At 58.5% G+C, this 20549-nt stretch overlaps 1 protein-coding gene across 34 annotated transcripts in view; it reads right to left on the bottom strand.

Annotated features, from left to right (window-relative positions):
• UNKL (unk like zinc finger) overlaps positions 1 to 20549 on the bottom strand; it is a 46065-nt gene that overhangs the window by 2699 nt on the left and 22817 nt on the right. For 6 of the 34 annotated variants that reach the window (XR_011424391.1, XR_011424390.1, XR_002799414.2 and 3 more), the window contains 6 exons: positions 19594 to 19656; positions 13911 to 14088; positions 3288 to 3380; positions 2345 to 2566; positions 1326 to 1528; positions 985 to 1242 (listed from right to left, as the gene is read on the bottom strand). Coding sequence is in view for 21 of the 34 variants with exons in the window: in XM_023616668.2 (XP_023472436.1) it covers positions 985 to 1242; positions 1326 to 1528; positions 2345 to 2566; positions 3288 to 3380; positions 13911 to 14088; positions 19594 to 19656 (1017 nt within the window). In the remaining 13 variants the exon portion in view is untranslated. Of the gene's footprint in view, positions 1 to 423; positions 541 to 980; positions 1243 to 1325; positions 1529 to 2344; positions 2567 to 3287; positions 3381 to 3498; positions 3623 to 7827; positions 7903 to 8689; positions 9096 to 9306; positions 9628 to 9661; positions 9953 to 13910; positions 14089 to 15583; positions 19657 to 20549 lie in introns of those variants that run through there. The other 28 variants (XR_011424389.1, XR_011424388.1, XM_070231174.1 and 25 more) reach the window with 23 other exon arrangements.

Raw genomic sequence — 20549 nt, 5'->3', positions numbered from 1 at the left:
CTGCGGGGAGAGACGTGGTTGGTGGGGGTGGTGGCCTCCCCACCGCCATTGGCCACCCACAGAAGCAAAGCCCAGGGGCCCAAGGCTTGGCCCAGCTGGCAGTGAAGCCTGGGGGGCAAGGGGTGGAGGAGGACGCACGTGTGGACAAATCGGATCCCCAGCTCCAGGACCTGGCTTGGGGAGACACACGGGGCAGGAACGAAGAGGCAGGATGGGAGACGCTTCCCCACCAGATCCTGGGGCAGAGGACTGGTGCTGGGGCCGAGCCAGGCAGAAGGAGCAGTCGGGCAGGCCCTGGGGAAGTGCCAGGGCGGGCCGAGGCCCATGACCAGCGGCCAGTGGGCATCAGGATTTGGGCTTATTGGGACCCTGACTGGGGGCCCAGCCCTCCTCAGAGAGCAGCCAAAGCCCGGGAGACGGCGCCTCGGAGACGAGGCGATCAGAAGTGCGCGGCAACCTGGCTGTGGTCAGCAGACGGGGAAGAGTGTGAGAGGCAAGGCCGTGGAAACTTTCAGGTGCTCCAAGTTCTAACAAAACGCCCTGGCAGGAAAGGAGTTTCTAGCTGAGCCGAGGGCAGCCGGCTTTAGGCCATGCCAGAAAAGACAAGGAATGAGGGCAGCGAGAAAGTAACCAGTGACCCTGGAGGGTGGCGAAGAGCCCCACTGTACACCACGGCTCCAAATGCGTGGGGCGGGAGGGACGTCCACCCTGTCCACAGAGGGCACAGCTGGCAGAAGGAAGGGCAGGGGAGGGGCAGATGTGGCCGACCCAGGAAGAAGGGCAGGGGCCAAGCTGGCGGCAGAGGGGGCTCGCACAGTCGGGGGGCAGAGCCCCACGAGCCATGTGACCTGGAAGTTGGGGCAAGGTGGGGACCAGAGAGAGGACAGGGATGCAGTGCTGGACCGGTACCCCTCCTCCCTCTGTGCCGAGCTCAGTTGCCAGGGACAGACCTTGGGTCCCCTGGAAACCAAAACCAGGACTCACCCCGTCCACCGCCTCCAAATCCAGGCGCAGCTGACTCTGCAGGGAGTGCAGCTTGGGCAGGGGGATGGCACCAATGTCGCCGCAGCTCCGCAGCCCGGGGAGCGTGGAGGACACGCCCCGGCCCTCCAGCTCCTCCTGCAGCCGCCGGAACTGGGCCTCCACCTCCTCCTTCTTCTGCAGTGCCAGCTGCCGGGCGCTGTCGGCCGCAAGCGCGCGCTCCTTCGCCTCCTTCGCCTCCCGCTGCCACGCGTCACAGGCCTGAAACCCAGGGCGGCTCAGCACTGGCACCGGAGAAAGGCAGCCCCACGGGGAGCGCCCCCAGCGGCCCGCCTGGCACTCACCTGCTGCACCTGCTGCCAGGACTCCTCCCACTGCCTGATCTTCCTCTTGGCCTCGTCCAGCTGCCGCCGGACCCGAGCCAGCTCAGCACTGCTTGGACTTGTGCTTGAAGAAGACGCGGGGCCGGCGTTCAGGATGGGGGAAGGGCTGGGAGAGAAGCTGCCGGAAACAAAGTCCCAGATGTTCCCGGGGACGCCGTTCAAGCCTGGGTGTGGAAGACAGGAGAGATGTGAGCCCCGGTCTCGGGGAGACAGCACAGATGTCGCCCTTGCAGGCTCTGGGGACCTCTGGGGCTCCACTGACGACGACACCAGCCCCTGAGCTTCCTACCAGGCCCCGTTCCCAACCACGTGTGGGCTTCAAACAGAAAAAGACATAAATTCAGTTTCTGTGACTGCATCACATGAAACAGCAGTTCCCAAACTCTGGTCCCAGGAACCCACTACACTCTTAGAACCCAAGAACCCCAAGGAGCTTCTGTTCACGTGGTGCCATCGATTGATACATATACACATGGCATCAGAAATTAAAATGGTATTTAAAAATGTTCTTTTAAAATATAACAAATTACATAAGATAAAGAATATTTTCCAATGGAAAAAAATAACTTAAGAAATGGCACTGTTTCCTCTTTTTGCAAGTCCGTCTGCTTCTGCATGGGGTCTCTGGTGCCATCACTTGTCCGGCAGCCTCAGAAACTCCCCCATAGGTGGGAGAGCGAGAGGTGGGTCAGGCTGTGGTGTCATCAGGACAGTGTCTCGGGGTCCCGGCCACAATGAGAACCTGACAGAGGTTTGCACACAAACCCAACTCCGTGCGCCAAGGCACCAACAGTAAACCAGCAGAGACGGGTAGCCTAGGACAAGCGCCAACACCCACGAGGAGGACCATGCAGGGTGGCACGGAGGAGCCCCTGAAAGCAGGCAGCACCACCGTGCGACCCACCGCCCCGCGCCTCAGTTCACTCAGCTGCACAGCGTCACTCAGAGGGGTGGGTTCCTCCCCGTTGGACCCGGCTCACCTAAGGAGCTGTAGGCTGAGGGGCCCAGTGTCCCGGGCTCTGACGTGAGGGGTGGCGGCTGCTGGGGGGGTGTCATGGCCGAGGAGACGAGTGGCCCCGACAGGGACTGGGAGAGCGAGCTGAGTGGGGAGGTGGACAGGGACGACGAGGAGTGCAAGGACGGGGAGCGCGGCAGGCAGCCCGGAATGGTGACAGGTGCCGAGCCCCCCGGAGACCTCTGACCTGCATGGAGCAGAGGGGGCCGAGTTAGCAAGAAGTGGCAGCAGTGACCACCAGGGCCAGACGCAGTGTGAGGCCTCCGAGCTGGGGAGGAGCAGCCACGGCAGGTGGACACTGGGGGGACCCTGAGAGTGAGGGGGAACAGGGGGCCTTGGGGGAACCCCAAGAGTGGTGGATGCTGGGGGTGATCCAGGAGGACCCCGAGAGTGGGGGACACGGGAGGACCAGGCCCACAGCACACATGCCCCCCACCCCTTGATGTGGCCACGCCCCCTCACCACTCAGACACTTGGTCGGGGGGCGTCCCAGCATAGGTCAGACACCCAGCAGGCCCTGCTCAGCTGACCTAGCCACTGGCATGGTGGTCCCAGTATTTTAGGGTTCCCCAGAAATGGTTTACTTTCTTTTAATATCACAAGAAAAACACAAACTTTGAGGAAAAAGAAAACGTTTCAGTGTATAATGTTAACACATTCGTCTTTACGCCAATGCAGCGGTTGAAACATCTCCCCAGAAAGCGACTGGAAGGCTGTGCCCCTGACTGCAGGGCCTACTTTGCTGAGATGGAGGTAAACTGAGGAAGGGGCAAGAAGCTGATCCTACACAGGCTGCAGGGGGAGGGAGCCCGGGACCCTCCTGCCCCAGGACCACTTAAGGAGTCTTGAAAGCAGCAGCACAGCCACGAGCCACGCCAGGACCGGGGGCCCAGTGTCAGCGCCCTCACCTGGGGGTCCGGGGTCGCCGCCGTCCTGCTCTTCCAGCTCTTTATCCAGGGATGCGAGGCTCACATCACTGAGATGCAGGTCTAAAGCTGAGCCTGCGCGACAAAACACCGCGTCACCGCAGCATCCGCAGAGCCGCAGCTGGCAGGGTTGGGGGGTGGCTAGGCCCCCCTGGCTGAGGGCCCAGCATGGGGAGCCCAGGCCCCAGTGCACCTCGGGCCTCGGAGACTCGCTTCCTTCTCCCTCAAAGCCAGAGCCTTCAGGCCGCCGGCCCATCTCGCAGCCCCAGCAGCACCGCCCTCATCTTGCTGACGTTTGCTCCTCAGTTTAAATTCCTAATCATTTGGTAAAATTTGACCAAGTAAACACACCTGACTAGTGAGGAAGGATTTTCCAGGAGAACAAAGTCCACGAGAAAGGGACTCAGAGACAGCTTCATGAGGCCACAGCTGTGCTGAGGCACCATCACTGCAGAGCCCTCTGCCGGGGGCACTGAGCAGGTCCCACAGTAGGGCAGGGCCATTTCCATATGGCAGGTGGAGCCGCCCTCTCTTCCTCCTAGGACCCTGCCCCTCCCTAGCTTGGGGGCTCCCTCCCTCCCCAGACCCTGGGGACCTGGGGAGGAACAGGAAGCTGTCTTGGGGAGGTCAGGCCCACCAGCCCCTAAAGGTGGAACCTGTCTCCTAAGTTCCTGTGGCCACACAGGGTCAGCTCAGGGAAAGTGTGGCCAGAGGACCTGGAGCGTGCGCCATCCGCTGAGGGCCAGGGGAGAGGCTACAGGGCTCCCGGGGCCTTCCCAGCCCCAAGTCTCAGACAGGTCTGCAGCAAACCCTGGTGGCATTGCAGGCCCAGCACAAAGGAGTCCTGCCCCACCTCTGAGGTCCTGTGCTCCGCCCTGCACCCCCTCCCAGAGGCAGCTGGTCCTCTGCTGTGCAGCCAAGCCCTGTTCCCCCTCTGCTTGGCCCCCCACGATGCCTGGTCAGATGTACCAAGTCCCACGTGATAGAGACCACAAAGCCATCCCTGCCCCCAGCCCCTTGGGACAGATCGTCTCTCCACAGCCCAGGGGATGCACCACAGGGAGGCTGGTCAGACCTGCCTGCTCCGGATCAGTGAGCCGGGCTTCTGGAGCCTTCTGCCTCTGCCCTGCCCCCAGCGGCCTAGTGCCAAGCGTCAGAGTCCCCTAGACAGCATGCGACGAGTGACATCAAGTCAAAACGGTCCAGGGAGAGGAGCAGCTGCTCAGTTCTGACCAGGTCCCGCCCTCGGCTCGGCCCAGACTCCCAGGCAAGCCAGGAAACAGGGTGCAGCAGCGCCTGAGGCTGCAGGAAGGGGCGGCTGGGCTGGGCTTGTTTCCATCAACTGCATCCGACACAAGTGAAGGCGGCGGGCACCAGGGCAGGGGGATGAAAGGGTGACTCTCAGACAGAGGAACCCGCCTGCAGCCGGGGGAGGGGCTGCTGCCTTTTAAATGAAAGAGTGTTTACGACATTAGCGGCAACAGAGGCTGAGACTGAGGCCTAGGCACACGGAGAGCTCAGGAGCGGCAGTGCGCACGTGCAGAGCAGACTTGGGGTCCAGGCCCAGGCGTGGCCCCGGCTGCACCACCCCTTCCCCATACCCGGGACTGGTCAGCACCACGCAGCGGGCGTGGGGACCACACGAGCTGACCACAGGGAGGGCTCCTCGCCCAGTGCCAGGGGCTCAGTGGCCCACTTGCAGGTGGCCAAACGCTGCCTCCTCTCCGAGAGCACAGGTGCACGTCCTCATGCAGCACCGCCGGGTGAGGCCAGGCCTTGTGTCTGCTTCCTTCCTTGCTTCATCCCCGCTGCCTACGGACATGACCCCATCCTGGCCTTGCTGGGCAAGTGTGGCCAGGAGCGCAGAGTAGGAGTCATGCTCCATCGGCCTACAGGGGCTGCTGGGGGACACTCTGAAGGCCACCACCTCAGGAGCATGCCTCTGCGACCCCAGCCCCGGTTCAGATTCCAGCCTCGAGGGGAATTTTCTGGGCACCGAGGTCAGGCAGCCAAACCACTCCGAGACCACCATCCTCCCCACCCATGACCAGGGGCAGTGGGGAGGCGCCAGGGCCCTGCTCGCCCCAAAGGAAAAACTGTTCTGATGGAGATTTAGGACTTTCGAAGGTCTTATCTGAAAAGGAGGTGAACATGTGAGGTGGGAGCTGGGCCAGGGCCGCCCCGGAGACCAGGAGCCTGGCCTGCCCCTTCCCCAGCCCACAGAGTCTATCTGGCTGCTCTGAAGGGTGACAAGGCCAAAGGGGCTGAGTCTGTGACACTGGGCCCTGCACATCCCTGACCCTGCGAGGACTTTTGTGGGAGGAACAGAGGGCAGGCCCCAGGCTGGCAGCACCCCAAGCTCTTCCGTGTGACAGCCGGCAGCACCTGCACAACCGGACCAGCTCCTCCAACAGGCCCAAGGGATGCACCCAACGGCCAAGGACACGGCGACGCGAAGACGGCCTGACGCAAGAGTCGTGACAAGAAAGACAGACCGAGTCCCCCAGGGAGACACCGGGTGCTCCAGGAGGCAGCACCCGCCTCCGGCCGACACGGACCCTCTTTCCCCCTGAGGGGCTCCCCTTGTGAATGTCCCCGCCCCCTCGGCTGTGCCCACTCGACAGACAGCTTCTTCCTAACATCCGGAAGCATAGAGGCATTCGTATTCTGGCTGAAACCGGGCGCTACGCACAGGGCAGCTTCAAACGACACTGATTCATCCTCTTCCAGTCTGCCCGCCAGGAATCAAGACCAAGGGGGCCGCGATGTGGCAGGGCCAGGCTCCCTCTGGAGGCTCCTTCCTGCCTCCTCCGCTCCTGGTGGTGCCGTCACTCCCTGGCCTTCCTTGGCTCCTGGTTGCATCGCCCCAGTCTCTGCCTCCATTGTCACATGTTGTCTCTCCCGTGTCACTGTGTCCAGCTGTGTTCTTCTTGTAAGGACACTAGGCACGTTGGATGAGGGTCCATCCTAACGACCTCGTTTGCCTTAATGAGTAAAGACTGTTTCCAAATGAGGTCACGTTCACAGGTGGGGGCAGTTAGGAATGAGGCACGTCTTTCTGGGGGACATAATTCAACCCACAACAAGGGGGATGATGGAGACGCCCACCCGTCCTCTCCAGGCTGGGGCTCAAATGGGCACCTCCAGGGACCCCTCCACAGACGCACCTGTCTCCTGCGGCTGTGAACTCTGCACACAGGGGCCAGTCTCTGGCTCTCACCTGCTCCCGGGACACGACCTCAGGCCCTCACCCAAGCCCACTGTGCCTTCTCGGCCAACCTCAGTGTGAAAAGTAATAAAGAGAAACCATTTCAAATGGAGTCAGGAGGTCAGGAGACGGAGCTCCCAGGCAGCACCACTGAGGTCAATCATAGAAAGACAGTCAACTACAGACCCCAACAGGGCAGATGGACATTGCATCTCCTGGAGTAAATCGCCCACCCCAACAACTCAGCCAATTCACTCTCCTCTGACGGACTTTCATTGAAAACAACCCCTCCACCCGGCCCACTGGCACAGTGGTTAGGTTCACACGTTCCGCTTCAGCAGCCCGGGGTTCGCTGGTGTGGACCTATGCACTGCTTGTCAAGCCATGCTGTGGCAGGTGTCCCACATAAAATAAAGGAAAATGGGTACGGATGTTAGCTCAGGGCCAGCCTTCCTCAGCAAAAAGAGGAGGATTGGTGGCAGATGTTAGTTCAGGGCTAATCTTCTGCAAAAAAAAAAAAAAAAAAAAAGAAAGAAAGAAAGAACAACAACCCCTCCCAGCCTCCTCTTTTTCTCTCTGAAATAACATTTCTCTCCTTGGCTTGCTGGACTTGCCGATGGCTCTTACCATGCCATAGTGGGTTCCAAATTGCAATTCTTTGGTTTTTCTGGAATAAAGTTGTTTTGCTGGTAAAATGACTGTTTTAGTTTTAAGGTTGACAGCAGTTTCCATCTCACTCTTCCACGTGCTGGCCTGGTCAAAGGCGGCCCTCCCACACCCTGCCCCTCCCCCTCCTCAGGAGCCCAGCAGCCCTTCTGTGCCTGGTCCACGCCCAGACACAGGTGGCTTCTGCAGCCCTAAGCCCCAGGATGTGCCCCACATGGCCACACTGCCTCCTCCTACCAGAGAGAGGCCCCAGGGTGGTGGCACTGGCACCTTCCCAAACTCCGCACACAGGTGCACCTGGGCCCACGTGCTGAGCAGGAGCCCAGAAGAAGCCCTCAGCTCCTCCCTGAACCCACACCAGTTAGGGCCCCAAGCTCCGGCCACCTCAGCAGGGCATCCCCTCACCCAGCAGTGACCATCCTCTGCTGTCAACTCTGTCAGGTCACAAGTCCTGCCTCCCAGAAAGAATGCAGTCCTTGGCACTGGTCCATGCTTCCCGGCTGGACATGGCCTCACCCACCCCCACCTGACTTCCCACCCCAGCAATGCCCCTCCTTTGTCCATTAAGCAAAATAACCCATTGTGGGAATTAATAAAGAAAACCTTAACTAAACTGGAATTGGGAGGGCCTGTAGGGGGAGCTGTCACCTGCATCACACATCTTCAGTTACACCAAACAAGGAGAGAGGGTGGGTGGGTCGCTTGCATCTCGCAGGGAAGTGTAACTACTTTACTACTGAAGGAAGATTTCTCTCCGTGCCTGGCAACAGCCCAGCCAATGAGAAACGCCCGTAGCTCAGCCAATCAGAAGCTGTTGCCGCCCTGAACTGTTTCTTTCCTGCAATGGACCTTCTTTTACAACAGCCCGGCCCTACTCCCCCTTTTTCTCTACAAAGGCAGCTCCCCTCTTTTGTCTTTAGGATTTGCCTATGGTTCACCAAAGCATGTACATCCGGAATTGTAATTCTTTTGGCTATCCCCAAATAAACTCATTTTGAGGCTTTTCAAGTCAACACAGCTGTCGCCTGCAGCCTGGCACAGTTTCCATTAGCCCAGGCTAGTCCTCTGCTCAGCCTCTGAAACCCTTCTCAGAATGACCCCCTGCCCTGCTCCTACGTGTCAGCCCAGACTGTGCAGGTGCACCCGGACCAGTGCTGGCCAATGTGCAGACTCACCCCGAGAGCAAGCACCCTGATGCCCCAGTACACGCCTGCCCTGCCCCCCCTCCCCTGCACAAAACCTGTGCTGCAGCCAAACGAATGGGGATTCAAAGCCACCGTTTGCATGCTGGCGTGGCACATCTGCTCAGCCTGGGCTCCCAAGTCCCTGTCCTGGATATGCCGGGTCAGCCGGCCTGACAACATGGACCTAGCCCTCAGTACCCGCAGTGCTGGGATCAGGTTATGAGCGTCGGCTTCAAAGCTGGCAGACTTCCAGAAACAACAAAGGCACAACCAAGAAGGATGGATGTGGGAAACAGCCTGCATGGAGCGCTGGGGCCTGTACTCACCTTGATGTGACTGACCTCACCACGCTGGCCCCCCCGCAGCACAAAGGTGCCTGCTGCCCTAACCCCTCACGTGCAGAGGGGGCAGAGAGGGGCTACCCTCACCTGACACCCACAGCCGGGTTCAGTTTGTGAGGCAGAGACGGCGGCCACTCTCGGGGTGTGTGCTGCCAGTTCCATCAACAGTGTTTTCTCTGGTCCGACTACACTTTCCTCTTCCCCGAGTCTGACCCAGGTCTTCTGAGATATTCTCTTACAGGAAAAACTGACTTTTAAAAAGACTTTAACACTCAAAATCTCAATGACCCAAGTTACATAAACTGTGCCATCTGACCCAAAACCGGCCTTGCCAAACTCCCAGAAACCGCCCAGATGTTAATGAGAAATGAGCCGAAAGCTGCTGAGTAATGGCCCTGGCAAAGCCGCGTTCCTGACATGACACAGCACGTTCGAGAGCCGCCGCGGTCCCCGGGGTCAGGGGACACACGAGGACAACGCACACAGGGCACAGAAAGGCCACAACGGGGAACTCCGGACGCCGGGGGATACTCCCCCGCACCCACCCAGGCCAGGAGCCCCCCGGCGGGCCGGCCTCCTCTAACTTCAGGATGGAGCAGCACCTGGCAACCCGCTCACCCGCCGGTCTGAGTTTCCCACGGTGCGGACGGCGATCCGCAGCAGGACAAGGCAGGAACCCTGTCCTCGCCGGGGAGAAGCCCCACCTCCGCCAGTGATGCAGGCTTCCCGGAGAAGCCCGGCTCGCGCCCACGCAGGGAACCGGCGGGCGCCTCCGCAGAGCAGGTCCCTAAAGGGGACGTTTGCATGCACCTCATTCCGCAGTCCCCGAGAAACCTGGTACCGACCCCTGGCTGTCACACCTGGCCCGGGGCGCGGGCACCACGGACCGGTGCGAGGAGCACCTGGAGGGGAGGCACACCTGGGGAGGAAGGTGCACACGCGGGAGATGCACCTCACCTGGGGGGGAAGCGCACCTGGGGAGGGGGATCTGCGCAGCTGTAGGGGGAGAGGCGCACCGGGCAGGGAGGCGCACCTCACCTGGGCGGGGGCGCACGGCCCGCTCCGCAGCTCCGCGTAACGACGACCCGCACCCTGACGGTGCGGGGCTGACGATGCTGACTCACCGTCCGCCGCCCCGCACCGCCGCCGCCGATTCAAACGCGGCCCGCGCCCCGCCCGCACGCACGGGCCCCGCCCCCCGGTGACGCAAGCCTAGGGTGCCCCGCCCGGGTGACGTAAGCCTCAGACGCGCCGCGGCCCCGCCCCCGCCAGCGCCAGCCCCGCCCCCGAGAGACGTACGCCTGAGTGCCCCGCCCCCTGGTGACGTAAGCTTCAGACGCTTCGAGGCTCCGCCCCCACGGCGTCCGGCCCCGCCCCCGGGTGACGCAAACCTCAGACGCGCCGCGGCCCCGCCCCCCGCCGCACCTGGCTGGGTCTCGGCGGCAGGTGCGCGCGGCCGGGTCCCGCCCGCCCCTCGCACCGCACCTGCTGCTCCCCGCGCTGCCAGGCTGCTTGCCTGGCCCCGGGCCCAGGGGGACGCGGGAACGCTGGCCGCGCGGGGCCGCTGTGTTCGGTCAAGGAGGGGTCCTCGCACGGAAGTCCCGGAGCCGGCCGCCGGCCCCGCTGCTCCTGCCCTGCCCACCTGCAGGGCTCTGGGCCGGACCCGCTCAGGTAAAAACACGCTCAACTCAGCGCCCCCCGCATGGCCCGGGGCCGAGCAAGGCCAGGGTCAGGATGAACAGGACAAACTCAGCTGCCCACAGCCCCGCGACCACGCCCTGCCGTCTCGTCCAGTCGATCTAGTCTCCTGGGACGAAGGCTGCCACCGCCCTCTGCGGCCAGCCCCTCCGTCAAGGAGCTGGGCAGGTCACTATTTTAATCTGAAACCCGTTCCTGTGAAGTGGAAGGCAAAGGAAATGAAATCTGTCAGGTGGCCCTGAAATGATTCCACTAAATCCATGAAATACAGAATTTGTCTGGACACAGTACCTCTCTGTTTTAGAGGTGACATTGTTTTTATGCACTGCATTAGTAAGGACATAACCTGAATGAAAGCACTTCAAGGAGAAGCCAGTCACACCTGTCAGCCCCAAAGCAGGGGGGCAGTCGCTCTGGGCCCCAGTGTCCCTGAGCCCCCAGGGCTCTCCTGGGGCGAGAGAGCAGCTCTGAGGATCCCGTTACTTCCCGTAACTGGGGCTCGATCCTTGGGATATAACGCTACACGTGATCTCAGGAGTGTGGCCAGAGGACAAAGGGAGGGTGCGCCGACAGCAGAAGCCCATTTTAACAACAGCAGCAACACAAACGTATGGTCTGTAAATGGAGGCAATGTTAGTCCTGAAAAAAACTCTGCACCTCTTCACCTCTGGGTAGTCGGTTTAGGGAATATTTAAGTCAGTGAAGGAACGCCCCACAGGGTGGTCACCGACGCACTGAAATAGGCTGGGGCCGCCTGAGGTGTTAGATAAGGGCTGGAGTAAACAACTACAGACATGCCAGCTCCACTCTCGAGCCGTCGCAGGTCTGGTGGGGCCACCTGCAGAGCACAGGTGCCCAGCTCTGCTTCCACTCAGGTGGGCATTGCCTGTTTAGGGGCAGGGTTTTCATTTTCCTAATTACCTTTCTGTTATGCTCAAATTTGACTATTACTACCGGTATATTAGGGAAAATAAACTTTATTTTTAAAAACTGGGGGCTTATCCATAAAATAATAAAATCATAAAGCATGCCATTCATCCCAATGGCTTTTCCGCTCATTTCCAAGTGGAAACAAAAGGCACTCCTGCACACATGTGCCCCACATCCATCTAGATCCCAGCAGTCCTTTCAAATGAGTATGTTAGGGGCCGGCCCCGTGGCCAAGTGGTTCAAGTTCCACATGCTCTGCTTTGGTGCCCCGGGATCATGGGTTCAGATGCCAGGTGCGGACCTACTGCACTCATCAGCCATGCTGTGGCAGCATCCCACATACAAAATAGAGGAAGACTGGCACAGAAGTTAGCCCAGGGCCAATCTTCCATACCAAAAAAAAAAAAAAAAAAAAAGCATACAAGTTAGCCAAACTCCTCACATTTAACTCCTCTAGGGGAGTGCTTAGAAACACTCAACAGTGAAAGTGGTTCTTTAATAATCACTCCGCTCCCTCGAGTGGGGGTAGAGAGGCCAGTCACAGGCCAGAACCCCAGGGCTCTCTGCCGCCTACCTGCTGTGTTCTTTTAGCCATAAGTGCAAACTTTGACAACTCAACCCCACGCCTCATCCCTGACCTCCAAGTTTCTGACAGGAACACACGAGTTTGAGGGCGCCACTTAGCAAGACCCAGAGCCTTGAGTTATAAGGCCCACTGGTGCTGTCAATTCCATATGAAAACGGGCATGTTCCATTCAGAGACCTCTGTGGTTTACCCCCAATTTCCAGTTGAGATCAAATACACGTGGGTTTGTTTTTGCTTAAAAGGAAACACACATACCCAAACCACCCACAAAGTACAGAAGGCTTTAAGAAACTACCCTCTGCAGCAGAGCCCCAGGGAGGGTCAGTCTGAGGAGTCTTTGCTCTGACATGGAGGTCGACAAGGAGGCAATTTACAAAAAAGACCAGAGCACAGGTGCACGGAGAAGTTTCTGCCCAGCCCTGAAAGAACATCAGGGTTCAAAAAAAAACCAGCAGAGGGAGGGGGCGGCTTCATCAAGGATGCCCTCTTTTCCACAGCTTCCCAAAGGCCGGGCAAGGCTGATTCTGGAAGGTTCTTAGGCAAATGAAATAGCCCCAGGGCAGAGCTCACAGAGGCACACCGGGGCTGTGCAGGGAGACAGGCCTGGCCACAGGCCTGGGTTTCTAGAAAAGTGACGCTTTGAAGAATGGGAAGGGATCAGATCTCCCCGAAACAGGCACAGGGCAGGATGGCCTGGCCACACTAGAAGCTGAGAGAATGCTGCCCGGCAGTGCCGTGACCCCAAGAGCAGGCTGTGTGCACCTGGGTGGCTTCCCTCGGCGTCACCACAGGGTGACTGGCTCTCATAGCCCTCTGAGGTCCATGGTTTGCAGCCTAAATGGCAGCTGAAAAGATGCCCTCTCCTCCCCCACCTTTGCTGGCTTCATTTCAAATCTGTCTCGGTCACGCAGTCAGAGGGCAGTGGCCAGAGGCTCGAGGGGCTCCCACGACTGGTGGCCGCAAGTTTAGTGGGACGATGACAGCACGCTCTCCTCAGCTGTTGATAACTGACGTTATCTCCGGTAGGAAATATCAGCTCAGATCTGGCCACCTGGCTGACTCTGGCATAGATGTGGTGCCTGACACAGGCGCACGGTGGGAGCGCTCCTGGCGGGTGAGGGTGACCTGGCAGCCCCGAGCCCACCTCCCTTCCCAGTCCCCACCAGGAAAGACGGGGAAGGAGAGGGGTTGAGTTCCAGGACTCCACGAGCAGGATGGGACTGTTCTGGAGCTGACCAGGCTGGCCTCCCATTGGACAGCTCCCCTGTCCCACCAACCTGGGGACAGAGAACTTGAAAGCTGCCCTGGGTCTCCCTCCAGCAGGACAGAGATGCAGGCTCAGGTCAGCTCGGCAATGCCAAGCCCTCCACATGTGCGGCCAGGTGCCCCACCACCCAGCTGCAGCCTGAGGGGGCCAGGGGACACGCACAGCTCCGCGCCCGTCCTGCTCTCCCCTGCACTTTCATGACATCCCCTCCCTGGGCTCCGAGCCCCCATCCAGGCCTCCAGACAGGTCCCCCAAACCCTGGCTCCAATCACATCCATCATCAGTCCCCAAACTTTATGACTCCCAGTGGCTAAGGACCCCTCCAGAGCTGGCAGTCATGCCCACCACCTTCTGGCCTCATCCCCACTCCTCTCCTACCCTTGTCACTGTGCCCACCTTTGGGTGACCTTGTTGCCCCCGCCTCCTATTTTCATTTCTCTAAAGCTTCCTGTTCTTGACCATCTGTGGGCCAGGTGGCACAAGCCGTGGGAGCCATGCAGCTGCCCTGGCCCGAGGGCCCCTTGTCCTCTTGTAGCCCGTGGCCCCCAGTGAGGCAGGTGTTTCCACGACCACGTGCAACACAGCCAAAGTGACAGAGAACACATGTCTGGCTTTTCTACAAAAACCAGCATTCCACAAGGTGTCCTGAAGCAGATTATTCCCAAAAACCTACAAGGTCAGTGAAAGGGGAAGTCAGGGATACGAGAGGGAAGCTTCGGACTTACCTGGGACTGACTCGACGGTGCTGCCGGTGGGGTCGAGCGGGTGGGCGCGGGCCGAGAGGGCGGGCAGAGCGGTGGGGGAGGAGCCGCCTGAGCCAGCGCTGGACGCCAGGCTGGACGCCACACTGGAGCTCACGCTGGGAGCGAGCGGGTGGACCACAGCCAACACCGCGAGGTGGGTCTGTGCAGAGACACACAAACGAGTGAGCAGAGGCCCCCACACCGACGGCAGCCGCGTGACCAGTGCGGTCACGGAGCACACGTGGGGAATCGCGGACCCGACGGCTTGGCCGACTTCTACCCCCAAAGCAAAATGTCAAGCAAGCCGACTTTTCAAAATATCGTAGAGGGGGTTTAGATGTCTGCTTAGTTATGACACGGTGACAGGCGGAATCTAGCTGCTGACCCCCCAGGGGCGGGAGGAAACGCCCCCAGAAAGCGGCTCATGTGATGAACGGTTCTGCAGAGAAGGATTCCCAAAAGCAGACGTGTGCCAGTGAAAGCCACCCACCAACAGACACACGTGGAGAGCCAGCCCCAGGTCTGGGCACAGGGCGAACTGTCTGTGACCTCTTTACTCAGAAAGGTGAAAAGTCAGGGCAATTCACATTCTCTCTACCTCACAGAGAGCACATTAAAGGAAAAAGAACCGGCGCGATCCTGGATAAACAGCCGATAATGCAGAGGGCACTGAGCGCAATAACACACAACAAAACGACACACGACGCGCTGCAGAGCCGGCCCCCGGGCCCTTCGCACAGCGCTCTGTCTCAGATGCGAACTCTGAGCCACTATGACGTCAGGCGTCAGAGCGACATTACACGGAGATGGGACGAGGTCTCGGTTTGCTTCAAAATAACAGAGGAAAAGTTAACCTCGGGGGCAGCAACAAGAAGACCAACTACAAGGGGAGGATTTACCAGTTTTCGGCTTGAGTGACATTCCCCATAATAGAAAAGAATCTACTACACACTTTGTAAGAGAGCAATCTGGCACAGGACGGCTTCTCTGAGCAAATGTGTCTTGGCATTCACGGTCCCCTCTGCCTTCACTGGCTCTGCTCAAGAGAGGCCCCGATGACAGGCCATCGGGCACAGAGACCCTGGCACTATCGCCGTCTTATACTTGAGGCTAAGTTTTAAAAATAACTCAAACTTCAGAAGTCTGGGGGGCAGTGGCCCCCAGTGCTCCCAGGGCCCAGACTCAGAGGTGGGGCCACCTCCTCATCCGTGACCAGACTCTGCTGTCCCTTCTGCTGTGGAGGTGTGACCACAGGCCGCCTGCTCCCCTCTCCCTCCCGCAGCTTCCGCTGGGCTGTGTGTTGTCCCCAGGTGAAGCCGGAGCGGCAGTAACCTGCCCGACAGCACTGCAGACACCCCACAGTAAACCCCACACACTGAGCCCGGCCGCAGGCCTGAGGCACCCGCGGTGACGTCACCCACCCCAAAAGTCACACTCCAGGAGGATGTGCCCCCTCAAAGATGTCAGGTGACACTTTGTCTTGAAAATCGATGTCAACGTCCTCACTGGTCCTTTCCCTGAGGCCCTGTGGTTATAGACGTCCCAGGATGGGTCAAGCGTGGGGTCCCATCAACGAAGGAGTCAGGTACGACACAGTGAGATGGGGGCCTGTGCCCCCTCCTGATGCCAGCTTGGCCTGCCTGTTTCTTCCTTCCTTTCTTTTTTATTATGGTAAAATATACATAACATAAAATTTACTGTTCTAATGGTTTCTAAGTGTACGGCCGGCACAGTGGCACTGAGCACATTTACGCTGCTGCCCAGCCATCGCCACCTTCCGCCTCCAGGACGTGTTCATCTTCCCAAACTGAAACCGTCCCTGTTAAACACTCGCTCGCCAGCCCCCGGGCCCTGCCCCACCGCTCCACTTCCTGTCTCTGTGGATAACCCTGCAGGGGCCTCATGTAAGTGGAATCAGACAGTATGTGGTCCTTTCATAACGCCTTTGTCATGGACTGACTGAGTCCCCCGAAAATCCGAATGTTGACACCCTAAGCCCCCACGTGACTCTATGTGGAGACAGGGCCTTTAGGAAGGTAATTAGAGTTAAATGAGGTCCTAGGAGTGGGGTCCTATCCAGCAGGACTGGTGTCCCTAAATGAACAGGAAGCGACACCACGGATGTGAGCGAGCACACAGCGGATGCCAGCATCTGCAAGCCGAGGACAGAGGCCTCTCAGAAACCCAGCCTGCCTGCACTCAGATCTTAAACTTCCAGCCTCCAGAAACGTGAGAAAGTACATTTCAGTTATTTTAGCTGGCCAGTCTGTGGTCTTTGGTTATGGCAGCCCGAGCTAACATGGTCTCCAAGGTGCGTCCATATTGCAGCATGTGTCAGAATTCCCTTCCTTTTTGAGGTTGCATAATATTCCATTGCACATACAGACCACATCTTTCTTATGCATTCACCTGTCAATAGACACTTGGGCTGCTTCCACCTTTTGGCTCTTGTGAATAATTTGGCTATGAACATGGGTGTACAAATAACTCTTTGAGACCCCATTTTCAATTCTTTTGGGTACATATACCCAGAGGGGGAATCGCTGGATCATACGAAAGTCTGTTTTTAATTTTTTTGAGGAACCGCCATACTGTGTTCCACGGCAGCTGCACCATTTTACATTCCCACCAACAGTGCACAGGGTTCCACCTTCTCCACGTCCTCGCCAACACTTGTTATTTTCTGGGGTTTTTTTTGCTAGTAGCCATTCTGATGGGTGAGAGGTGGCGCCTCATTGTGGTCGTGACTTGCATCTCCCTGATGCCCAGTCGTGTTGAGCACCTTTTCACGTGCTACTTGCATCTCTTCTGTGCAGAAACGTCTCCTCCAGCCCGGGGCCCGTCCTTGAGTCAGGGTGTTTGTTTCATGGATGTGAGCTGGATGAGTTCTCTCTCTGTTGGGACATAAACCCCTTTTTCTCCCATTCCGAGGGATGCCTTTTCACTCTATGGACAGTGTCCTTTGACACACGCAAGTTTTTAATTTTGATGAAGTTCAGTCTATCTTCTCTTTTGTTGCCTGTGCTTTTGGTGTCACCCCCAAGAAATCATCGCCAATCCCAGCGTCACGAAGCTTCCCCATCTGCCTGATCTGAGTAACAGGCCAGAGGAAACCCACCTCTCCTGACACAGAGACACACTCGGGCTGCTAGGGCAACTTTGGGGTGACTTGGTGACTCATCAAAGGAACAACTGTGAAAGCCTGGTGTTAGCCAAGGACCCAGTCCCCTGGGCGGTTGGCATCACGACTCGATGCCCAACTGTGTCACTCTTGCAAGGGCCGTGCTCCAGACTGATGAGGTGACACGCTGGCTGCCTCTCGGGTGGGACCAGAGTCCTGGAGGACCAGGGTCTGGGCGCACCGTGAGCTGCATCTCCGTAGTGTTTGGAGCCTTGAGGGACCATCACTGTGGGCCACGAGCGACGCTTCGGCTCTGCAGGATGGAGGGGCCACAAGCGCGAAAGCCACTTTGCTCAGCACGTTCCACCAAGTGACATCAGGGAGCACAGGCTTCTGAGGAAGAGGCCACCCAGGAAGGAAGATGGAAACTGGGGAGTGGATTGGACTGACCAGGGAACCGAACTGCCTCAGTTTATCAAAGAAAACTCCGGATGCTGGCACGCCCAATGCTCCCCATGCTGCTGGGGCCCAGGGACACAGGGACCTGCAGCTAACGCGGAGAGGAGGCATGAGGTCCCGGGATGGAGGAGCTGGCACACTCTGGCCAGAGTGGACAGGCACCCACATGCAGGGAGGGGGTCCCTGGAGCAACTGTGTGAGTGTCGTCCGCCCACGAGAGAGCGGCCAGGCCGACCTCAAAGCCATGGTGTGCCCTCCCCTGTGGCCTCTCAAACTGAGCCGGACCTCGGTGGATCCAGGGGAAACACTGGGAACCACTAACCTGGTCTAGGGACCCTGGGGGCTGGCTTTCCAATCCTGCTCCCGCCTGGCGCTCACTGCCCCCGGAGCGAGGCTTTGGGATGGGATGGGACGAGAGGGTCCCTGGGTGCAGGGGGAGCTGGCTTGTGGATGAACTCGGCCAGTTTACTCACAGCACCCAAGGAGTGGGGCCACTGTCACAGCATGAAGATGCACTGGGAGGTAGGGACAGGGGAACATCCCCAGGGCAGCCCACATGGAACCGCCCGCCCCCTCCTGGGTGTCCCGGGCCAGCGTGCAGCTCCCCTCTGTGTGCTTGGGTTTGCCTTCCCTGTTCCAGGCACTTCTTCCAGGCCCTTCCCTAAGACGAGGCAACACGCCCATCAGCTACAATATTGCAAACATTTCATGCATGTTTCAGATTCTTAGTGAACATCTCATGGATTTTAATCTCTTAAAAAAAAAATCACAAAATAACTAAGTTACATTTTTTCTTTCAACTATCCTTCTGCTGATTTCAGAAACAAGCTGCTAATGGAGCCCAGCCCAGCTGCCTGGTGGAGAAGTCCCGGGGAGACGCCTGTCAGGTGGGGGCCCCCACAGACAGCCAGGAGCAGGGGAGGAAACACAGGCCTCATTCACTTCGGAATCAGAGCAAAGACCACAGCAGAGGCGAGCGACACTGGCTGAAGTCCCCGCCAGAGAGGGTGGACGTTTGCAGGCTGTCCACCCCGGACCCCAGGCCTTCCTGAACGCCACGCTCCCTCTGCCTTCTCACAGTGACAGAGAAAGATGCGCGTTCTGAGTCATCAGGGCAGCGGTGTCCAGAGAAAAAACTGTTTCTCAAAGCAACTCAGTTTGAACCGGGTGTATGAGAAGCTGGGTCACAGAGAACAGAGAGAAAGGGCCCTGAAGCCCCAGGCCAGGGGGCATGGCGGGAAGCCCCCCACAGCAGCCTCACGGAGGAGGGGACAGTCTCTGGAACCTCAGGGAACACACTGATAACTATCTGAGACCTGAAAATGCGTCTAGGTTGGGACTGGGGATAGGGGGCTCTGTCTCAGACCAGGGAGAAACTGAGCCAGGCTCACCTGGGACACACTGTGGGCTGACCTGTGTCCCCAGAAACTCACATGTTGGAGTCCTGACCCCCACAACCTCTGAACGCGACCTGACTCGGAGATGGGGTCTTCACCGAAGGAATCGAGTAACAATGACATCAGTAGGGTGTGTCCTAATCAACATGACTGGTGTCCTTATAAAAATGGGAACCTTGAAGACAGACACAGACACAGAAGGAAAATGACGAGATGAGACACAGAGAGGACGGCGTCTACAGGCCGAGGACAAGCGTGGGACGAGTCGTCCCTCACGGCCCTCGGAAGGAACCGGCCCTGCTGACACCCTGATCTGGGACTTCCGGCCTCCAGACTGTGAGAGAATCAATTTCTGCTCTTTGAGCTCCCATCTGCAGGGCTTCGTTACGGGGCCACGGGACACTGACGCCGACAGGCCGCCAAGGGCCCCTCTCATGTCCCCACGGAGAAGACGTTCGGAGGTTTTGTTGTTTCTGAGGTACAATTTTTTTAAAACATTAAGACAAAGGACACATGAAACAGACGAGTTTAAGAAGAATGGAAGTAAAAACATAAGTCTATTACAAATGGACATGAACCAGGCACTCTGTGAGTCAACGGTGACCGTGACCAAGGATGTGTACAAGGTCACGACACGGACAGCGCCGTCCAGTGGCAAAGACAGAGGAAATTGTGCCTCGGGAGGTACCTGCTTACTGTCGTGGTCGCTGGCTTTCTGGCTGCCTTCAGCAGGGGAATCTCGCCGCTTTGCCTGCAACAGAGAAGGCACTGACGTTGGAAGGGAAAAGCAGCGGATTAAAGACATCTACAGAGAGCCCTGAGCTTTGCCAAGTCCTGAAGGCTCACAAAATGGAGAAGGCACTCCAGTCTGGCCTCGTTGGCTCTCCTGAATCCCACTCCTGATGCCTGGACACCCGCTGTGACCTCTGGGTTAGTCTGGTGAAGGCTCCCTGCCCCCAGAACCCACACCGCCAACAAAACCACATGCCCCGTCACAAGCCCAGCCGGCGGCCGTGGTGGCCCGCGCCCGCTCCCGCCTGTCCCCTGCACACTGAAACTCTCTCCCCCATCTGCCAAGAACGTCACCCAGAAGGAAGAGCCGATTTCGGTGTCTTGGTCCCTCAGAAGAAGTCTTTTTTTTTTTTTTGAGGAAGATTAACCCTGAGCTAACATCTACTGCCAACCCTCCTCTTTTTGCTGAGGAAGACTGGCCCTGAGCTAACATCCATGCCTGTCTTCCTCCACTTTATATGTGGGACGCCTGCCACAGCATGGCTTGCTGAGTGGTGCCATGTCTGCGCCCGGGATCCAAACGGGTGAACCCCAGGCCACCAAAGTGGAACGTGTGCACTTTACCGCTGTGCCACCGGGCCGGCCCCTAGAAGAAGTCTTGATGCGCCCCACTGAAACATTTTCTCAAATCTTTTCAAGGAACACTTCTTAGAGCATTTAACTTCTTCCTCGGCTTCTGCCCCACCCTCCGGTCCACTGGAGTTTGAGCTCACGGAAGGGTAGTCAGAGCCAAGCAGCCTGGAGCCGATCCCACCTGGAGAGCCACAGTGGCCATGCAGGCTGTGAGGCCACCAGATGCCCCTGTGCACTTTCAAAAGGCCACAGCTGCGCAGCTGGATCTCACCTCATGTA

The sequence above is a fragment of the Equus caballus genome, chromosome 13, assembly GCF_041296265.1.
Source record: "Equus caballus isolate H_3958 breed thoroughbred chromosome 13, TB-T2T, whole genome shotgun sequence".
NCBI classification, from domain to species: Eukaryota; Metazoa; Chordata; class Mammalia; order Perissodactyla; family Equidae; genus Equus; species Equus caballus.
The sequence above is the reverse complement of the archived record's forward strand: the minus strand, read 5'-3'. Positions and strand labels throughout refer to the sequence as shown.